The 19,059-nt window shown below is 37.9% G+C and overlaps 2 protein-coding genes across 22 annotated transcripts in view; both read right to left on the bottom strand.

Moving 5' to 3' along the window:
• Window positions 1-695: 695 nt before the first annotated feature.
• CCDC89 (coiled-coil domain containing 89) lies at window positions 696-8,695 on the bottom strand. The gene is made up of 2 exons (XM_069470483.1): window positions 8,669-8,695; window positions 696-1,823 (listed from the first exon to the last, which is right to left on the bottom strand). The coding sequence occupies exons 1-2, from the start codon at window positions 8,693-8,695 to the stop codon at window positions 696-698; spliced, it is 1,155 nt and encodes a 384-aa protein (XP_069326584.1).
• A 1,900-nt stretch (window positions 8,696-10,595) lies between these two features.
• The window catches only part of SYTL2 (synaptotagmin like 2), a 57,521-nt gene continuing 49,057 nt past the window's right edge, over window positions 10,596-19,059 (bottom strand). For 17 of the 21 annotated variants that reach the window (XM_069469107.1, XM_069469108.1, XM_069469112.1 and 14 more), the window contains 4 exons: window positions 16,289-16,367; window positions 14,166-14,265; window positions 12,566-12,771; window positions 11,130-11,730 (listed from right to left, as the gene is read on the bottom strand). In XM_069469107.1, the coding sequence (XP_069325208.1) occupies window positions 11,585-11,730; window positions 12,566-12,771; window positions 14,166-14,265; window positions 16,289-16,367 (531 nt within the window). In that variant the 3' untranslated portion in view covers window positions 11,130-11,584. Of the gene's footprint in view, window positions 11,731-12,565; window positions 12,772-14,165; window positions 14,266-16,288; window positions 16,368-19,059 lie in introns of all 21 variants that reach the window. The other 4 variants (XM_069469125.1, XM_069469129.1, XM_069469127.1 and 1 more) reach the window with 1 other exon arrangement.

Here is a 19,059-nt window from a genome sequence, read left to right as displayed (position 1 = left end):
ATTTGCATTATAATACATATAAATTCTGTCTTTATTAAGAAGAAAACCAAGAAAATGGAATGTGACCTACACTTGCAAGAAAAATAAAAATAATGTTGATTTAACTTATTTGAATCTTCTTTCTCATATAGAATGAGTGCAATAAAGTTGGCCACTTTGGTAAAGAACTTAATGATCTCAATTTTCATTTTCCAAGCTAGTGTAAAATAAAATAAAATCAGACCCTTTTTTCCTGCAAAGTATCCATGCTATTATAATGCTGATATTCACTTGCTTACAGTCTCAACTATGGGAGACTATAGTATACACCTACCTATCTACAATGGTTAATTGTGTTAATTTTTTTCCCACAGTGGCACATTTTAAATTCACTTAAATCATATAAGCTGCTAATTTGAAATCTTAAGATATATGAAGATACCTGTGGCTAAGAATAAATAAAGTATGAAGTACGGGGAGATATTGCTAGTAAATACAGGAAGATTTCAAAGACACAGAAGAAAATCTGGTAAATCTTGTGTATTCTGAAAATTAATGTTAGTTTTACAATAGTAACAGCAATAAAGTAGCTTTTCTTTGAGTTGCCTTTTGTGCTTAAAAGTATAATAAATGGGATATCATCTTTACTCTTGTCATAATGTTAAGGCACAAATATTTGAATTCTAAACTGGAGGCCAGAAACAGCAGAAGCTTCCTTATGGGAAGAGATGGCGGAGTTTGGCATTGAGTTCTCGCTCCTTGCTTAAAAGATCCAGGCTGTGCTTTTTGAAGGCTTCTGACTGCAGTCTGAGTTCATCATAGGCCTTCTGGATCCCATCCACTCTGCGCTGAAGCTCCCGGACTCTTAGGTTGCTGTCTACGGCCACTGCCTCTTGCTCAAACCTTTCTAGGGCATGCCTCCTGGCCATATCTGCTGTCTCCAACTTCTCCTCAAGTTGGCGGATCTCTGCTTGTTTGTTCTGAAGCACCTTGCCCCTTTCCATGGACAGCTGCAGCAGCTCCTCTTTCTCCCGGGTGACGGTCTGCAGCCTGGCCTGCAGCTCCTGGCTCAGGTTGTTGTGCATCTCCTCTGCCTTTGCCATCTGCTCCATGGCTTGCTGGTACTGCTGCCTGAGGCTCTGCAGCTGGCTGCGCAACTGCTCTGTTTCCTCCGCGTAGGTGCAGGCTTGCTGGCTCTGTAGGTCCAGCAGCTCCTTCTCACGGGCCTGCGCCTGGAAGGCATCCTCAGCACACCTATGTTTCAGAGTCTCTAGCTCCTTGGTGAGGGCCTCGCTCTGGGCAGTGAGCTGCAATACTTTGGCCTTCTCATCCTTCAGAGCCTGGCTGAAGAGGCTGCTATTTTCCAGCCTCAGCTTCTCATTCTCCTCCCTCAGCTGGATGTTCTGACTCTTGTGTTCATCCTTAAAGCGGATCATCAACTCGTGGTTGGCTGCCAGGGTCATAAAGCGTTCCTCGAGCTTCCGGGCATGCTCACCAGAGGCTTTGAGCTTCTCCGCCTCCTGCATCCTCTTCTCCTCCAGCTCTGTGTTGAGCAGCTCCAGGATCTGGCAGCGCTCCAGGGCCTCATCCGACCTCCGCTTCAGGATGCAGATGAGCTGGGACTGCTCTTGGATGCGGGAGCGAAGCATCGCCTTCTCGCTCTTCTCCTCCTCGGACAGTCCCCGGAGGTTTGCCAGGGCTTCCCTCAGACCATCCAGTTCCTTAAACTCCATCTTCTCTTCCTCGTTGTTCAGTTTTTCAATTTGCTTATCTAACGGTTCTTCAGGGGGTGGGGTGTCCATTCTGAGAGCCTGCTCTTCCCGAGGCATAGGAGCTCTCCTCCGCTAACTGCCCTGCCGACCAGTCTTTCCCCCTCAGCTTTCAAAAGCCGCGGGACGTTGCCAGGGACTCTTGGCACTCTCCAGTAGTTGGTTTTTCCAGTAAGGAGCCCTGTCATTGGTGGACAGGTCTTCAGAATCCTGTGAAGTAACAACAGGGGAATCTGGGGGAGTCCAGAGCGACTCTAGCCAGGTTACTCTTGCCTTATTAATCAATCACAGATTTCGGCTCACAGCCCAGTATCTGGCCTGTATAGCACAGAGATGCTAATCCCAGTCAATTTCCAGCCAGCATCAGGAGAGGAAACCTGACTCCACCTGATTTCCGGTAGGAGTAAACAAGCCAGCAGTGACATATTCCTTCTCCCTCTTCCCTCTTCTGTTGTCATGAAAATAAATCGCTATCTGTGGAAATACAGTTGGCTCCTTAAAAATTTGCAGTCTGTAAATACAAAGTAGCACTGCTGCTCTGAAAACCAGGACCCTAAACGGCTACAAGTCTGCACCTGTAGTGTTTGGCACAGTTCAGTTTTGATATTTAAGTATTAAAACAGCAAACCCCAATGAAATTTCTTTTGTTTTTCCTAGCATTGTCACCACTTGCGAATAGTGCTCTTTATTAGATATTCAGCACTCTTTATTTTTACCCATTAGCCAAATAAGGTTACAGAAAGCAGCTAAAGTGAACCATGTGTATGTGATAAACATTACAACAAGCAAAAAATCCAAATGAGGCTTATCATCATACACCAAAGTCAACTCTTAATGGATTAAACAGCTAAATGTAAAATGAAATAAAATCAAAGTATTAAAAACAGAAACAGAAGAAAATGAAGGTAAGCATCAAATCTCTGAGCCAGGAAGGACTTTCTTAGCTTAAACATTATGTAAGAGATCAGAAAGGAAAAGCTTAATCAGACTTCATTGAAAATCTAAAGTTATGCATAATTTTAAAAATTATGTGACTTCTGAGATCTCTCCAGCCTCTTCTTCCTCTGGACTTGCCTGACACTTTACTCAGCTACCTAACCAACCCACTCTGTGGCCCTGTTTTTAGATGTTCCTCTGCCTGGAGTGTTTTTTTCCACCTTTTTCCTTTTCACTCTAGTAATATTGTCAGCTTTTTATGCTTAGTTAGAAATTATCTTGTCTGTGAAGCCTTTTCTTGGCTGCAACATGTAGATTTGACCACTCACTTCAATTAGTGCATCCACTATAGCCTATTTGTACTTTTAGCGGACGATGTGAAAGCTTTATTGCAATCATTGTTTACTTGCCTGCCTCCCCTATTAGACTGTGAGATCACGAAGGGCAGAGAATATCTGTTTCATCCTTGTGACTAGACCACTGACTGACACATTGAGGAGACTCAGATAAATATGTGTTGAGTGGATGTTGAAGGCAAAAATCAAACTGAGAAAAATATCCATAAGAAATATGAGAGACACTAGGTTTATATTTCTATAGCGTTTACATATATCAATAAAACATTAACATCGTAAAAGAAAAATGAACACTTAAATTCATAGACAAAAGAACCAAAATGCCAAGAATTGAACCTCAATATTGATCCAAAAAATATGTTAAAATTAGATAGCATTTTATCTATCAAATTAGTCAAAACATTTTCCCCTTATTTTAAGATTACCCAGGTAAGGGTGTGGTGAGATAGGCACTCTCTTATGCTGTTAGTGGAAGTCAGTTGACAGAATGTATTGACAACTTAAAACACTTTTATGCCTTTTGAACTAGTAATTGCCTTCTGGGGAGACCTTTGCTGGGGAAATAATCTAAAATAAAACATTTTGCTCAAAGCTTTTCATTGTAGTGTGTTTGATAATAAATAAGTTGGAAAACTAAAACAAATATCCAAAAAAGAAAAATGTTAAGAAAATTTTGGTATATTCATACAACAGATTATGTAGCCATTAAATACTAATCACTTTTATAGGTAATTTTTAGTGGCATGGAAAATGCTTGTTAGATAACTGAAACAGCAAGATACAAAACTTAAAATTCAGATTATTTTAATGCTGTGAAAATTAAGGGTAAAGAGGTGACTATTCCTGTGATCACTGTTTCTGGTTGTCAGACTTAATATCTCCCATCATGATGAAAAGGAAAATGCCTGGGTGTCATTATAAATATTGGATGGATTTTTAAATGCTTCAGATTCCATTGGGAGCAAAACAGGTCTAATCTGAAAGAAGAGTTTTACATTTTCCCTTCACTGTCAAGATCAGGGTCTCACGTCCCAAATCTTGAATCTCTTGTTTATACAAGGAAAGCAAGGTTGAAGACTGGGGAAATTTCCTAAACTGAAATTTTAACAATTATTTAAAATGACAGTATGTTGAAGTTTTGTGAAAAGGGGTTCCAAAGGCTAAAAAAATGTGAATTAAACTTCTTTGTAATTTTTCCACATTTCTCTTCTTCACTTTTCCTTAAATTTCAAGCTTCATATGCATAAATGGGACTTGTAAAGTCAAGGCAACTGAAAGGAAATCTGGAAGGTCCTCTTTACTTAAAAGGCCATACATATATTGAAATTTTTATTTGTTGATTACCTTATATGGTTGTCTGATGTAGTAAAGTGAATTCACAAAATACATTTCCTAAGAAAAGGAAAAGAAGATAGGAAAAATACTCAAAATATTAATAGTTGTTTCTTGAGGATGAGATTATGTATGCTTCCCCTTCTATCTTCTAGGTTCTTTGCACACAGTGGATACTCAATGATATTTGTTGATTAAATGAATTGATTTTCCATATTTTAAAAAAGTTTATATTTCTTTTATATTAAAATATATTTTAATATTTAAATTTATATTAGATTTATGTTAATATTGTTTTAAATAATATTATATCCATACATTTCTTATAAAGACTGAGAATCTAACAAGTTCCTAATCAATATTCATTCATTATTCAATAGACATTTGCAAGGTATAGTGCTAGATTCTAAGTACATATTAATAAAATAGATACCATCATTCTCTTCAAAGAACTGTGTTTATTTTTATTTATTTCAGAATATTATGGGGATACAAATGTTTTGATTACATGGATTGCTTTTGTAGTGCTTGAGTCAAAGTTATAAGTGTGCCCATCACACAAATAGTGTACATTGTACCTATTAGGTGTGATTTCACCCATCTCCTCCTCCGCCCTCCCTCCTGCTTGATTTCTGTTGAGTTTTACTTCCATCTGTGCACATGAATGCTGATCAGTTAGTTCCAATTTAATAGTGAGTAGATGCAGTGTTTGTTTTTCCATTCTTGCAATACTTCACTGAGGAGATGGTCTCCCAGTTCCATCCAAATTATTACAAAAGGTATTAATTCCTTTTTTATGGCCGAGTAGCACTCCATGGTATACATATAGCAGATTTTATTAATCCGCTCATGAATTGATGGGCATTTGGGTTGATTCCACACCTTTGCGATTGTGAATTGTGCTGCAATACACATTCCAGTGCAAGTGTCTCTTTGATAAAATGACTTTTTTTCCTTTGGGTCAGTAGTGGCATTGCTGGATCGAGTGGTAGGTCTACTTTTAGTTCTTTGAGGAATCTCCATACTATTCTCCATAGAGGTTGTACTAGTTTGCTGTCCGACCAACAGTGTGTAAATGTTCCTTTCTCTCTGCATCCACACCAATATCTATTGTTTTGGGATTTTTTTGATAAAAGCCATTCTCACTGGAGTTAGGTAATATCTCATTGTGGTTTTGATTTGCATTTCCCTGATGATTAGTGACATTGAGCGTTTTTTCATATGTTTATTGACCATTAGTCTACCTTGTTTTGAAAACTTTCATTTACGTCTTTTACCCAATTTCAGTGGGATTGTTTGATTTTTTTTCTTGCTGATTTGGTTGAGTTCTTTGTAGATTATGCTTACTAGCCCTTTATCAAATGTATAGCTTGCAAATATTTTCTCCCCCTCTGTAGGTTGTTTATTTGCTCTGTTGATTTCTTCCTTGATTGTGCAGAAGCCTTTTATTTTAATCAAATCCCATTTATTAACTTTTGTTGTTGCTGTGATTGCCATTAGGGTCTTTTTCATGAATCCTTTGCCTAGAGCAATATCTAGAAGAGTTTTTTTTAACATTTTCTTCTAGAATTCTTTGGTTTAATGTCTTAGGTTTGTCTTTTATCCATCTCGAATTAATTTTTGTGAATGGTGAGTGGTAGGGGTCCTGTCTCATTCTTCATGTGGCTATCCAACTTTCCCAGCACCATTTATTTAATAAGGCTTCTTTCTGCAGTGTGTGTTTTTGTCTGTTTTGTCGAAGATCAGATGGCAATATGTGGATAGTTTTATATCTGGGTTCTCTGTCTGTTCCATTGGTCCATGTCTCTATTTTTGTGCTAGTACCATGCTGTTTTGGTCACTATAACCTTGTATAATAGTATAGCTTAAATACTGGTAAAGTGATGCCTCCAGATTTGTTCCTGTTGCAGAACTTACAGTTTAGTAAACACTTTTGGTTCCTCTCTACCGTGGTGGTTTTCTTTGTTCAACCATTTTTTTCCAGTTAACTTTTGTCCTAAAATTATCCAGTATATTTCCCTTCCCAGAGGTCCAAGACATAAACTAAGCCACTACTCTTCTTACTGGCAACCAATGAATCCCCTCCACTTGTCTTTGCTGTGTCTTTCAATATCTTCCCTTTTTTAAAGCTACTATTTACAGAGTTCTTCTATGTACCCTATATGGCACTAGGCATTTGTACTTCTCTCATTTAATCCTAACAATATTTTTGAAAGGTAGGCATTATTATCCACGTTTTATAGTTTACAAGGAACAAAGAAACCAAAGCTCAGAGAGGCTAAACAAATTGCTCCACGTCACCCAGAGAATAAGTGATAGAGCCAGGATTCAAATCCAGATATTTTTTATACCACAGCTCATAATCTTAGTTCACTCTTCATCTGTTCATTTGCTCATTCATTCATTCATCTCACATAGACTGAGAAACTATTATTTCCAAGGTTGCAATCCTCTCAAGTGATAGCAATAAACAAATAATAGATAACAACAATTCAGTGTGATAATTGCTAAAGTAATCATAGATAAATTAGACATCATTCTTTTCAAAGAATACAGTGGTAAGAATTGGGTGTTATTGACAGCACAAAAAAGGGGTACAAAACCACTCTTGGATGGAAGGGGGAATATTAGTCAAGATTATTTTGATAGAAACTCAATTTAATCTAGCTTAAGGAAGTTTAAATTTATTGGCTCACAGCAAGAACACTGAGGTAGTTCCTAGAATCAAAGTAAGAGTGGCAGGAACGAGGTGGGACTTCAAAAACTAAAACTGCAGCTGCAAAGCCACCAGGACTCTTTATTTTTCCATCTGTTTCTCATCTTAATCACAGATAGGGTAAATATTTAATATGTGATTTTCTCCAATCACAGTCCACACCAGGGGCATAAAAACAGGGTAGTTCAGTTGGATTTATGTAGGGTGGAGTCTGTAATAGTGCTGGTGGGAGGGCATTCAGTAGAAAGAAAAGGAAGCAACAAATGTTGAGGCTATTGACAAGAGAGTGGTTGACTAGATAGAGGAGTGATAATGGGAGGTTATTGATAAGGGTATGAAGGACTGGAATCCTCAATGAGTTTTAGGAATAGATGTTACAGAATAATGAACTGAAGGCCGAAAGCCTAGAAGATTTCGGTCAGAATCAGATGTTTGAATTTAATGCTGCAGAGGTAGAAGTTCCCAGTTATAATGAGGTTTGTGGGTATGTGTGGCTGAAAAGGAAGGGAGAATAAAAACATTCATATTGAGGAGGTCAAGGAACTGAGGAGCCAGGATCTTTAATGAACATTCATATGCTGTGGAGCCAGATGCTAGAAGCTTCAATGAATGAGATGAATCGCGGAGGATGGTAGATGACCACAAGAAGGAGTGGAGAGGATGATCTTAATAGCAAACATTTACTGAATGCTACTTGTCAAGCATGAGCACTTTGTTTTGATTCTTTTATTTTTGCTTCTAGGGTAGGTATCATTTTCCTTTTTTTATAGAAGAGAGAAAACGAAGTTAGGTAACTTGGCCAAGTTTACACACAGCTACTAAATGGTTTAACCAAGATTCAAAGCCATCTGGTTCTAAAGATCATTAACCACTGCACTCTACTCCTTTCCTGATGTCACTGGATGGCACATGTCTTTAGAAACAGAGACATTTAAAACATAGAAGAGCAATGATCTGAAGTCTGACCCCACATCCTAATTGAGGCACTGGGTGTGGGAGAGTGAGTCTTCTTTTTGTGAGGCTGCAAGACAATCAGTTCTTTTGGGACAAATTAGCCAAAGAGGAAGAGGGAATGTTCTGTGACTGGATCAAGTATGTGGGGGCATTTTTTTTACAAAACAAACTAGTAATATTAGTGAATAAGCCTGGGAGGGAATTGAGACAGAAGAGAAGATGGAAGAGTAATCCCAAAGCAAAATGGGAACGAGAGTACTGGAGAAAGCACACGTTCAGGGCTTTTTAATTGGATGGTGAGTATGGATGTCAGGGATATACAAAGATGCCCAAGTAAGTTCCCTAGAAAACATAGCTGGGGAAGGTGGTAGACCTCTCTGGAAGAAGTTAGTCTAGGCTAACAGTAATTTTGCTTTTGGTGGGCTTCTAGACCATGTGAGCCAGCCATTGGGTTCCCAGGATCCTCACCACTTATGTAGAAGCTCCAGTAGTCATGGTAGATGGGGAAATATAGGCTTCTCTGGAGAGTATCAGCAGTGACCCTTAGGAACAAATATCACTCCATTGTTTAAGTAATGGAATTTTGAAATAATTTCACTTGAGGTAGACACAAATTATATATATACCCAGATCTTGATTTCTCCAGTGTCCATGTCTATATATTATTATAACATCTCATTCTTCTGATAATGGGCCATTCCCTATTCCTCCTGCCCGGCTATAGGGTGGGCACATTACCCAGGCTGGGTCAATCATAAGCTATTACTCCATCCACTCCTGGCCACAATGAGTAGTCCAATAGGTAAGGATGTGATGTCAGCCTGGCCAATTTCCCCCAGAGATCTCTCAAGCTGAACCTAGGAAAGAGAAGTTCTTTAGCTAAGAGGTTGTGGTACTGGAGCTGCTTGAAGCACTATTTCCTCTCTCCGAGGATGAAGAGAGACAGCATCTGAGTTTCTGGTTTCTAGCCTGCGAGTCTCCAAAGTAATCTAGGCTTCTTCTTTAATTCTGTGGGCTAAACTAGTATATTTCCAGTAAACCTCCTTTTTGGTTTGTTTCCATTTGGGTTCTGAAAAAAAAGAAAATAACCTAAAAAAAAAAAAAAGCTCAAGAAAATGCCTCCAGTTTAAGAAAAATCTGCTTTGAAGTTTTAGCAGGTTCTTTGCCTAAAAGTCACACTGGCTCAAAAGCTTGTCAACCTGAGTTCACTAAAGAATTCAGGTTGCCTACATTTTATAATGCATGAAACTCACACTTAGCCTTCCTCTTGTAGCCAGGTGAGATTAAATTTATGATTTATACTTTTTTTCAGCGAAAAACATGAAATGAATTTCCCTTCAGACTTCTGAGGCAGTTGGAAATGCTATGGATAGATACAAGGAGGGTGGGTAATTCTATTGTCCACTCTGGTGTTTTGAAGGTGAGAGATCTGGGAATGGGAGAAGGCAGGCAGTCCTCATCCTAGATGGGGAGATACCAGAGCCAATATCATTAGTGCTCCAGTGCTGGCTGGATGCTGGGAGGTGGTTGAAAAGGTAACTGAAGGAAGAGCTGAGAAAGTAGCTTGCACTATTGAAAGGACTCATCACCCTAACACTATGACCTGGCACAAGCTAAAACAGGGTTTGCGTTTCTGCTACTGTGTTCCTGGCTGACCTTAGAAGTGTACCTCTATGTAGCTCATCTTGTCCTTCAGCAAGGTCAGAGCAGGAAGAGGGAATAGAGGCTAAGCACTCCCATAAAAGATCTAGGGACACAGTAGAAAGAGCATTTTCCTAGGTTAGTCTCTCTTACTGGCCAGTGGATAAAAGATTCTAGAATCTGTAGAAAGAGGCAAGCACTCTAGTTGTTTTCAATGACACTTATTAGATGCTTGTAGTAAGATCCCAATGTTCACCTATCACCCAGGCTTCCCTGAACCTACATTAAATCAGTGCTTGTTTTGAGAAAGGCAACCTGGTTGGATCCTAAGGGAGAGTAATGTTCCATATATGAAAATCAAACCAAAAAGTCTCAGAGGAAAACCTTTTAAGAATAAATGTTAACCTCTCTTTAAAGCTTTTCAACTACCTTTTTTTTTTTTTTTTTTTTTTTTTGAGACAGAGTCTCATTCTGTTGCCTGGGCTAGAGTGCTGTGGTGTCAGCCTAGCTCACAGCAACCTCAAACTCCTGGGCTCAAGCAATCCTTCTGCTTCAGCCTCCCAAGTAGCTGAGACTACAGGCATGCCTGCCTAATTTTTTCTGTATATGTTTTTAGTTGTCCAGCTAATTTCTTTCTATTTTCTTTTTTAGTAGAGACGGGGTCTCGTTCTTGCTCAGGCTGGTCTCAAACTCCTGAGCTCAAACAATCCACCCGCCTCGGCCTCCCAGAGTGCTAGGATTACAGGCGTGAGCCACCGCGCCCAGCCTCAAATACCTTTTTTAAAAATAAAAATTCTGCTCTTAATAATAGCCAAAGCTGCCCACTTAGGAGAAATGATGCCTAGAGTTTCAATAAAGACTTCGGAGAAATATTAGCCCAGGAGTTCAGTAGTCTTGCTAGGGAATTTAGATTTTAGGATTCCTAATATAAAGTATTTTATTTAAAATAATAAGTCAGGATAATTTTCCAATATAATTTAAATCATATGATACTTTATTCTAAGAGTTTTTACAAAATACTTTATGAAAATTTTACATACATAGGAAGTACAGTATAATAGAACAACTCACATACTAATTAAAACTTTGTCGCAAAACTTGTAACTACTCTTACTCTGCTTTCATATAGTAAAGTTATAATAAAAACAATCATATATGCAGGGGGTTTTTAAAAAACATAATTCTTACAAAACAAAGGCTAGAGACCTATTTTAAAATAGAATTAAGACAAAATAAGCCAAGAACTGAATACCACCTATGGCCAGTGGGTGGCACCAAAGTGCATTTGAAACTTCTGTTTTGACACTTGAGAAAAAGGAGTTTCTCAAGACAGAAATATATGCAGTAAATTCAGTCTCATTTCCCTAACATGGAATTCCATATTTTATTAGACATTAAAGAGTAAATAGTTTTCCTATGGTCCAATTCTTTATCACTGATATTCTGCCTCCCCTTGCCTGTTACTTTTTTCCACAACCTACATATTTACAAGTCCTGCAAGGATTTTCTATGGTCAAGTGGCAGACTCTCTTAATTGTTGCATGAGATTGTGGTGTGAAACACATGGTAGCAAACTAGAACATTTTGTTTGTTAACAATACCCCACATTTAATAATTTTTGGCAGCTTTTTCTTTGAAGCAGTAGCAGCAGTGCAATTTTCCTAGCTTGCCCAAATATCTTCTTTAATGTTGGAGTCACAAGTAAGTTATATATTTTGTCATTATTTAACTGCTTTGGGCCTTGTACTCAAAAAAGCACATGCAGATTGAATTTTACATGCTGTGTATTATTCCTTGGTGGCAATAGATAAAGTGAGGATCTTTGTCCATGTAGTCAGATTTTCAAGATGAGGTTCCACTTGTTTAGTATTTTTCAGTGGAGGAGCCAGTGGACTGTGGCCTCATTTGGAAATCTTGGCAATCAAAAGCATTCTGAGAGGCAGTGTTGCTTCAATCCAAGTGTTGGGAGAATTTACCATCTTCTCCCAGAGAGCAACTTCCTCTGATGTAGAGTCCATCCAATCCACTTCAGTCCCATAGCTTTTACCTGAAAAAAAAAAAAAAGAAAGTTTTGCATTTATAAAGAAATAGCTCATGGGGGGGGGATGTCATTCCCTGATTATAATCACAATGAAAGAAAGCTAGGAAGAGTTTTAACATCACCAGGAGGGCAGATATGGAACTCATCATATGGAATAGCTGTTCAGCCATCTAAGTGACTCCATTAACAGGATCATTCCCGTAATTTCTACAGTTATGATTTCTCTTCACAGTAATGTACCAGCTAGATGACAATTCATCAGGGGAATACAGGAGTTGGGAAGATTCCTATACTGGGTTGGAATGACACTAGATGATCTCTAAGGCAGTGTAGTTAGGCTTTAATGTCTAACAGACTCAATTTGAATCTTGTCTCTGCCACTTAGTAGCTCTGTTACTTCATTTCTTGGAATATCAGTTCCTTTGGGGATAACATTAGTAACAACCTTGTAGAATCGTTGGGAGGGTTAAATGAAATAATGCAAATAAAGCATTTAATACAATGAGTAGTGCTCCATAAATGTTAGTTATTATTCAAATCACACATTTAGCTTTGAACGATGATCTATGTTTCTTTGGAGGGTGGAGGAGGAACAGCAGTGATAAAGGCTTTTCTGTCCCTGCCACCACAATAATTTACGCTCTATATGGACAGACACTCTACCCTATTAATCCTCATATCTAGAGCCCTTGGCACACGGAGCCTGACATTCCTTCACTCATTCATTCCATTATACTTAACAGAGATAGGATATCTATTTTCATTAGGAAAGCAATAAACAAACCTCTAGTTTCTCCAGAAGAATTGGCTCATGGAAAATTAAAAATGTAACAAATGGTACCTGTTCCAAAGCCAATCCGAAGACCTCCCAAAAACTGGTTGGTTAATTTGTAATGGTCCCAAACAGTAAGCTCTACACAGGCTTCCATCAGATCTTCAGGCCTGAAACCATCATATACCATGGTATGGTTGAAGATAGGGTTGGTAGTTTTCCCTACAGCTCTCGTCTTCTGGCGACTTTTCCTACTTGTATCTGGAAGGATAGTACTACAAAAAAAAAGGCATTATTGTGAGAACATTTTAGTAAGATAGTGAACATTTATGCTTTCAATACACTTCAGCACAGATACTAAATATTGGCACTAGAGGAAAAAGTGTGGAGAGTGAGTGGTGCTGGTGGTTTGGCGGGGTGTGGGAATGGAGGGCGCATCATGATGGACATAGAGTTGGCTAGCCTTGGTTTAAATCCTACCTCTGTCATTTATTGTCTGTGCATTCTAGGGAAAGCTACTTACCCTCTCAGACACATGCTTCCTCATCTATAAAATGGGAACAGTGATGCTGACTTCAAAAGGTTGAAATTAGAATTAAATAACATATGCAAAACACTTAGTTCAATGTTTGCATTTAGTAAGAGCTTAATATGGTAGCACTTGCTTAAGGATTCCTTTAAAACTTGAAAGCATGTTCTTTTCCTGATTATCTGTGATAGCCTAAGGAGTTAGTGTTATACAGAACTGAAAAAGAGAAACCTCTCCAATTTGCTAGATTTGACTTTGGAAATTATATGATTTTTTTGCAATCATTTACATTTCATTTGTGATAATAATTGAATGAACTTTAACCTACCATGCCTCTTGTAAAGGCAAGAAGGTTTGAGAGTGGGGTCAGAATGGGAGACTGACCTGAGCTGAAAAATCTTACCAGCTGACATCTATGAAGAGTATGTGAAAGGAAAATCATAAATCACATTATATATGCTACTTAGATATATGTCACATATCTTAATTAATTAGCTACAACTGTTCTTCTGGTAGAATTTATATATTAATAGATAAAATTAGTCAGAAGGAGCTAAGAGAACATAACAATATCTGTTTAGTTATTATTTACTAGATGCCCATCAGTTTATATGTGTAACAGAGAAAAAGTTTGCTATTTAAAAACCCAAACTGTCTTAAGCTCTTAGGTGCTCTTAGTAGGGATTTGTTGAGTAAATCATTTCCAAATATCTGTAATCTGCTGCAAAGGCCCTTTGCAAATGAGCCATAAAATAGGTGGGACAAAGGAGAGGAGGAATTCTCCCTGCTCCATAAAGAAGCCAAGGGGTGTGACATCCTACCATTAGAAATGTAATCAACTCTTCTGTACTGATTATTGCCCTCACCAACAGATGTTCTCCCTAGAAGACATTATATAACCAAGTATGAGGCCTCTACTTTCATTTGTATACATGACCTCTCAGCTTTATGATGGTAAAACTAAGTGAAGCCTTGGGAGTTCATGATACACATTCCTCTAGTTCTTGTCTCCATTGTTCCCAGTAAATTCATTTAAACTATGAATGATAAGTCAGCATCACAGATACGGAGAACTGAAACCAAACAGCAGAGGCCAGGCTATAGCAGAACTGAAGAAGGCAGAGTCATCAATGTTATTACCATTTAACAAAAGAATTTAGATGGCTTCCCCTTAGCAGTGGTAGATCAAGGCATTCCTTCACCCAGATGTGCACTTCTCCAGTTGTAGGAAGTTTTTTACCTACAATAAAAAAAAAAAGAGAGAAAATTTTTACTGCCAATTTTCTTGGCAATACTGCATCCAAAGATTCAGCCTAAAAATCTTCTGGCACGAGGATACTAACTAGTACTTGACGTTATTCTAATTGATTAAATCTATACATTCTTAACTATATATTTCATAGTCTGGCTATACTGAACTCAGTTCTATAAATATAATTCATATTGATTTCAAGTACACAATATTATATCATTCTTTTTGGGTTTTGCTTGGTTCAGCAAAATCAGATATCAGGGATGTGAATCATTCACTTATAGTTATATTCAAAACATCTCAATGAAATGCATATACCTTTCAAACATTAAAACCAATATCAGTTGGTGCTGGTGGAAAGCATTTTAAACATATCTGAGTGTAAAGTAACCAAAAGAGATACTGGCTAAGGTATAGCCATTCTTCTTATTAAGAGTGGTTACACATTTTATCCGGGTATTGTATATACACACATAATAGTTAATATTATGGACAGGGAATACCAGATTTTTCTGGATGGGTTAGCCCAATTAGTCAACCAAACAGTATTTAATGAGCATCTATTATGTGCTCATCCCTATGCTAGGAATGTCATTATATATACAAGGGGTACAAAAAAAAATAATCTATGCCCTTAGAAAATGTTTTTAGTTAAGCTGGAAAGAGTAATTCAAATAACTACTGTAAGAATGTAATACAATGAAATGCCAAGTTACTACTGTAATATTTTGGAAGATGATGTGATTGGTGAAGGCTGACATAGTCAGGAAAAGCTTAATGGATGAGATGGGACTTCATCTAACACTTTGATAGGTTGAGGAGAAGAGGAAGCCATTCCAGGGAAGAAAAATTACATGAGCAAAAACTTAGACAAGATGGAGCCCATCACAACACACAATCCCCTCAGCCCCTACCACCAAGTAATAGAGGGAAAATGGGAAATGAGGTTGGCAGAATTTCTATGCATGTTGACTATAAATGACAGGATACAGATTATATGCAAAAGAATCTGCCTTTCAGGAAGATCCAGAAGTCACAAGATGGTGGTCTGGCACCAATGTGGCCTAAAGCTATGATTTGCTTGCCTTCGATTGTTTTGTTTTTAACCAAATTAGAAAGCCTTTCTCTAGTTCAGTCACTGCTCTCACCATCATTTCCCCCATCTCACTAGCTGTACTGCCTGGTTACTGAAAGTACTTGGATTTGCAACCCTTGATTTCAGCCATAACTTCATACAGATTCTTAAGGAAAACAACTTGAGGAACTTGCTTGAGAAATGGGGGCAAGTGGCTACCTGGCATTCATTTCCTGCTGGTCTCTTGCTCCTTTTACTGAGCTGAAGACCAGAGGCCCTAATGACAAAGATGCAATTAATAATCTTGAGGAAAAAGCTTTATCTCCAAATAAGACACTGAGAGCAGAAGACTAATAAACTTTAAGTTCTTGGGGACTTCATTTGAATTCTAAGTCCCACCTATGAAAAAGAACATTCAAGTTCCATTCTTATCATAGCACTATCAATAGGTCCAAATTCTGAATATAGGAAAGGTCATTCACATTGTACAAATACAAACTTTTTGGAAAGTGTGGTGAAAGTTAAAATAAGGACTGTAAACTGGACTTAAAACATGAGAATTTTCTCATAGAAACAGAAAGTAGAGTGGTAGTTACCAGGGGCTGGGGGCAGGGGAAAGGGAAGTTGTTGGTTAATGGTTATAGAGTTTCAGATTTGGAAGATAAAAAAATTCTGGAGATCTGTTTCCCAACAATGTGAGTATACTTAACACTACTGAGATGTATACTTAAAAATGGTTAAGATGGTAAATTTTATGTGTTTTTTACCACAGTAAAAAATATGAATTTCCTAATTTACAACTGCGAATTGACTCATTTGGTCTATACAATCACTAACAATAAATTGTTTAGAAAATATAATTGGAACCCAAATAAATCTTTGGAGAGGAGAGGCATAAGGAAAGGGCATGGACCTAGATAGAAAATCATTACATACCAGGGATTGGCTCTGGGACATACTGGAGAGCTAGCTTCATTTCACCTCTGGTTTCTGCTTCAAGGGCAACTGGTGCTGTCTGAAAAATGAAGGAATGTCAGCAGGTGTGAGACACAGACTTTTTATCCTTTTTGTTGGTACAAGTCCTATTACAGGACCACATCTGTCCCATTTCTGGGACTACGTATAACTCACGAGTGCCCTGATTTAAAATTTCCCTCTACATCAGAACTAGACTATTGCTTTTATATCTGGGGAAGCTAGGCTGTCTCTTAAAAAACTTTGCAGGTTATCCAAAAAACATGTCACGGCTGTTAGTTTCAAAAATGGTGGAAAAATCAAAATGGCTTTTTTGGAGATGGCAGAGGTATCCTGGGCTGCTTTAATTTTGATCACGCAGTTGTTTGTTTGTTTGTTTGTTTGTTTTTAAGACAGGCTCTTGCTCTGTTGCCCAGGCTAGAGTAGAGAGCAGTGGTTTCATTATAGCTCACTGCAACTTCAAACTCCTAGTCTCAAGCAATTCTCCCACCTCTGCCTCCCAAATAGCTGAGGCTATACATGTACGCCACCACGCCCAGATAATTTTTTTAAAAAATTTTTGTAGAGATGGGGTCTCTTGCCTGGTAACCTGTTAAAAATGCATATTCTTGGGACCAGATCTTACTGAATCAGAAACCTTGGGAATAGAGCCCAGAAACTGTGTTTTAACAAATCCTTCAGGTGAATCAGATACATGCTAAAATTTGAGATCTACTTCCCTAGGCTTTCAGTTAGAACCCCTTGACGGGCCACAGCCTAGGAATATGGGCAAGCAAAAACTAGACTAGACCACATGAAAACTGAACCTAAGCTTTAATTTAGTTCATTCCCAGACTAAATTAAGATAGTCTGACCCTAATTCCATCTGTCAGAAGCAAAAGTAAATCCTCCCAAATTATCCCTAGAATGTTTTCATATGCAATGTCCCACATGTGATAAAAAATAAACAGGCATACCAAGATGAAGGATTAAGTGACCAAATTAAGATTTACAAAATAGATGAGATACTTACAAATGTTTAAGATACTTGAATTTTCAGATATACACTTTTAAAAAAATCTGATTGCTATATTTATAAAGGTAATGTTAAGACACAGAATTTTAGGAAAGAAATGGAATCAAAACAGTCGAATGAAAACGTATTTAATTTTTTTATTGAGACAGGGTCTTACTCTGTTGCTTGGGCTACAGTGTAGTGGCATTATCATAGCTCACTGTGACCTCAAACTCCTGGGCTCAAGCAATCCGCCTGCCTCAGCCTCCCTAGTAGCTGGAACTACCAGGCATGCGCCACCATGCCTGGCTAATTTTTTTTATTCTTTGTAGAGATGGGGTCTCCCAATGTTGCTCAGGCTGGTCGCAAACTCCTGGCCTCAAGTGATCTTCCTGCCTCGGCCTCCCAAAGTGTTGGGATTATAGGCATGAGCCATCACAGCCAGCTGAAAATCTAAATTTTAAAAATACAATTTTTATATTGTAGATGGGTTTAAACTGTAAATGGTTTTAACAGAGGAATTGACATACCAGATAAAATTATGGAACCAAAAGATAAATTAGCACAAAGTAGTCTGAAGCATAAAGCAAAAAAGAATATAACAGAAGAAAGCATAAGGGACATATGGGACAGAGTAAAAAGATATAATATATGTGTAATTAGAATTTTCAGAAGAGGAGAAAATAGTAGGGCAAAAGCAATATTTGAAGAAATAATTTCTGAGAAATTTTCAAAGTGATGAAAGATACCAAGGCACAGATTCAAGTTCAGTGAATCCAAAACAGGGTAAACACAAAGGAAACTACACCTAGGCTGATTATAGTAAGAGTGTTAAAAATCAAAGACAAAGACAAATATGCTAAAATCTGGGGAACAAAAGAAAACACATAACTTTCAAAAGAGCAAAACAAGATTAATAGCTGACTTTGCAATTGAAATGAATACAATGGAATGACATCTTCAAAGTGCTGAAAGAAATAATTTTCAACCCAGTAATAGAGTAAAAATATTCTTTGAAGATTAAGGTAAAAAAGATGTTATGACACAAGGAAAATCTGAAAGGATCTGTTGCCAATAGATATGCACTAAAAGTAAAACTAAAGGGAAATCTTTGAGCAGAAGAAATAACTCCGTATGGAGATACAGGAAGAGATAAAGAATAATAGAAAGATAAATATGTGGTTAAATCTAAATAAATACATTGTATACAACAATAATATCTTATGGGACTTAAATATATATAATTTTTTTTTTTTTTTTTTTTTTGAGACAGAGTCTCACTCTGTTGCCCAGGCTAGAGTGAGTGCCGTGGCGTCAGCCTAGCTCACAGCAACCTCAAACTCCTGAGCTCGAGCAATCCTCCTGTCTCAGCCTCCCGAGTAGCTGGGACTACAGGCATGTACCACCATGCCCGGCTAATTTTTTCTATATATATTTTTAGCTGTCCATATAATTTCTTTCTATTTTTTTTTAGTAGAGATGGGGTCTCACTCTTGCTCAGGCTGGTCTCGAACTCCTGAGCTCAAACGATCCGCCCACCTCGGCCTCCCAGAGTGCTAGGATTACAGGCGTGAGCCACAGCGCCCGGCCAAATATATATAATTAAAACATGACTAAATATCTCCCAAAAGATGGGAGAATGGGTAAATGGAGTTAAAATGTTCTTGGTTGTTTTCATTGTCCTGGAAGTGGTAAAAGTCCTAATTTATGTTAAACTCTTTTAATTCAAGGATACATA

Source organism: Eulemur rufifrons, chromosome 6 (genome assembly GCF_041146395.1).
Source record: "Eulemur rufifrons isolate Redbay chromosome 6, OSU_ERuf_1, whole genome shotgun sequence".
In the NCBI taxonomy this organism is placed as follows: domain Eukaryota; kingdom Metazoa; phylum Chordata; class Mammalia; order Primates; family Lemuridae; genus Eulemur; species Eulemur rufifrons.
This window is presented reverse-complemented; position numbering and strand designations above follow the sequence as displayed.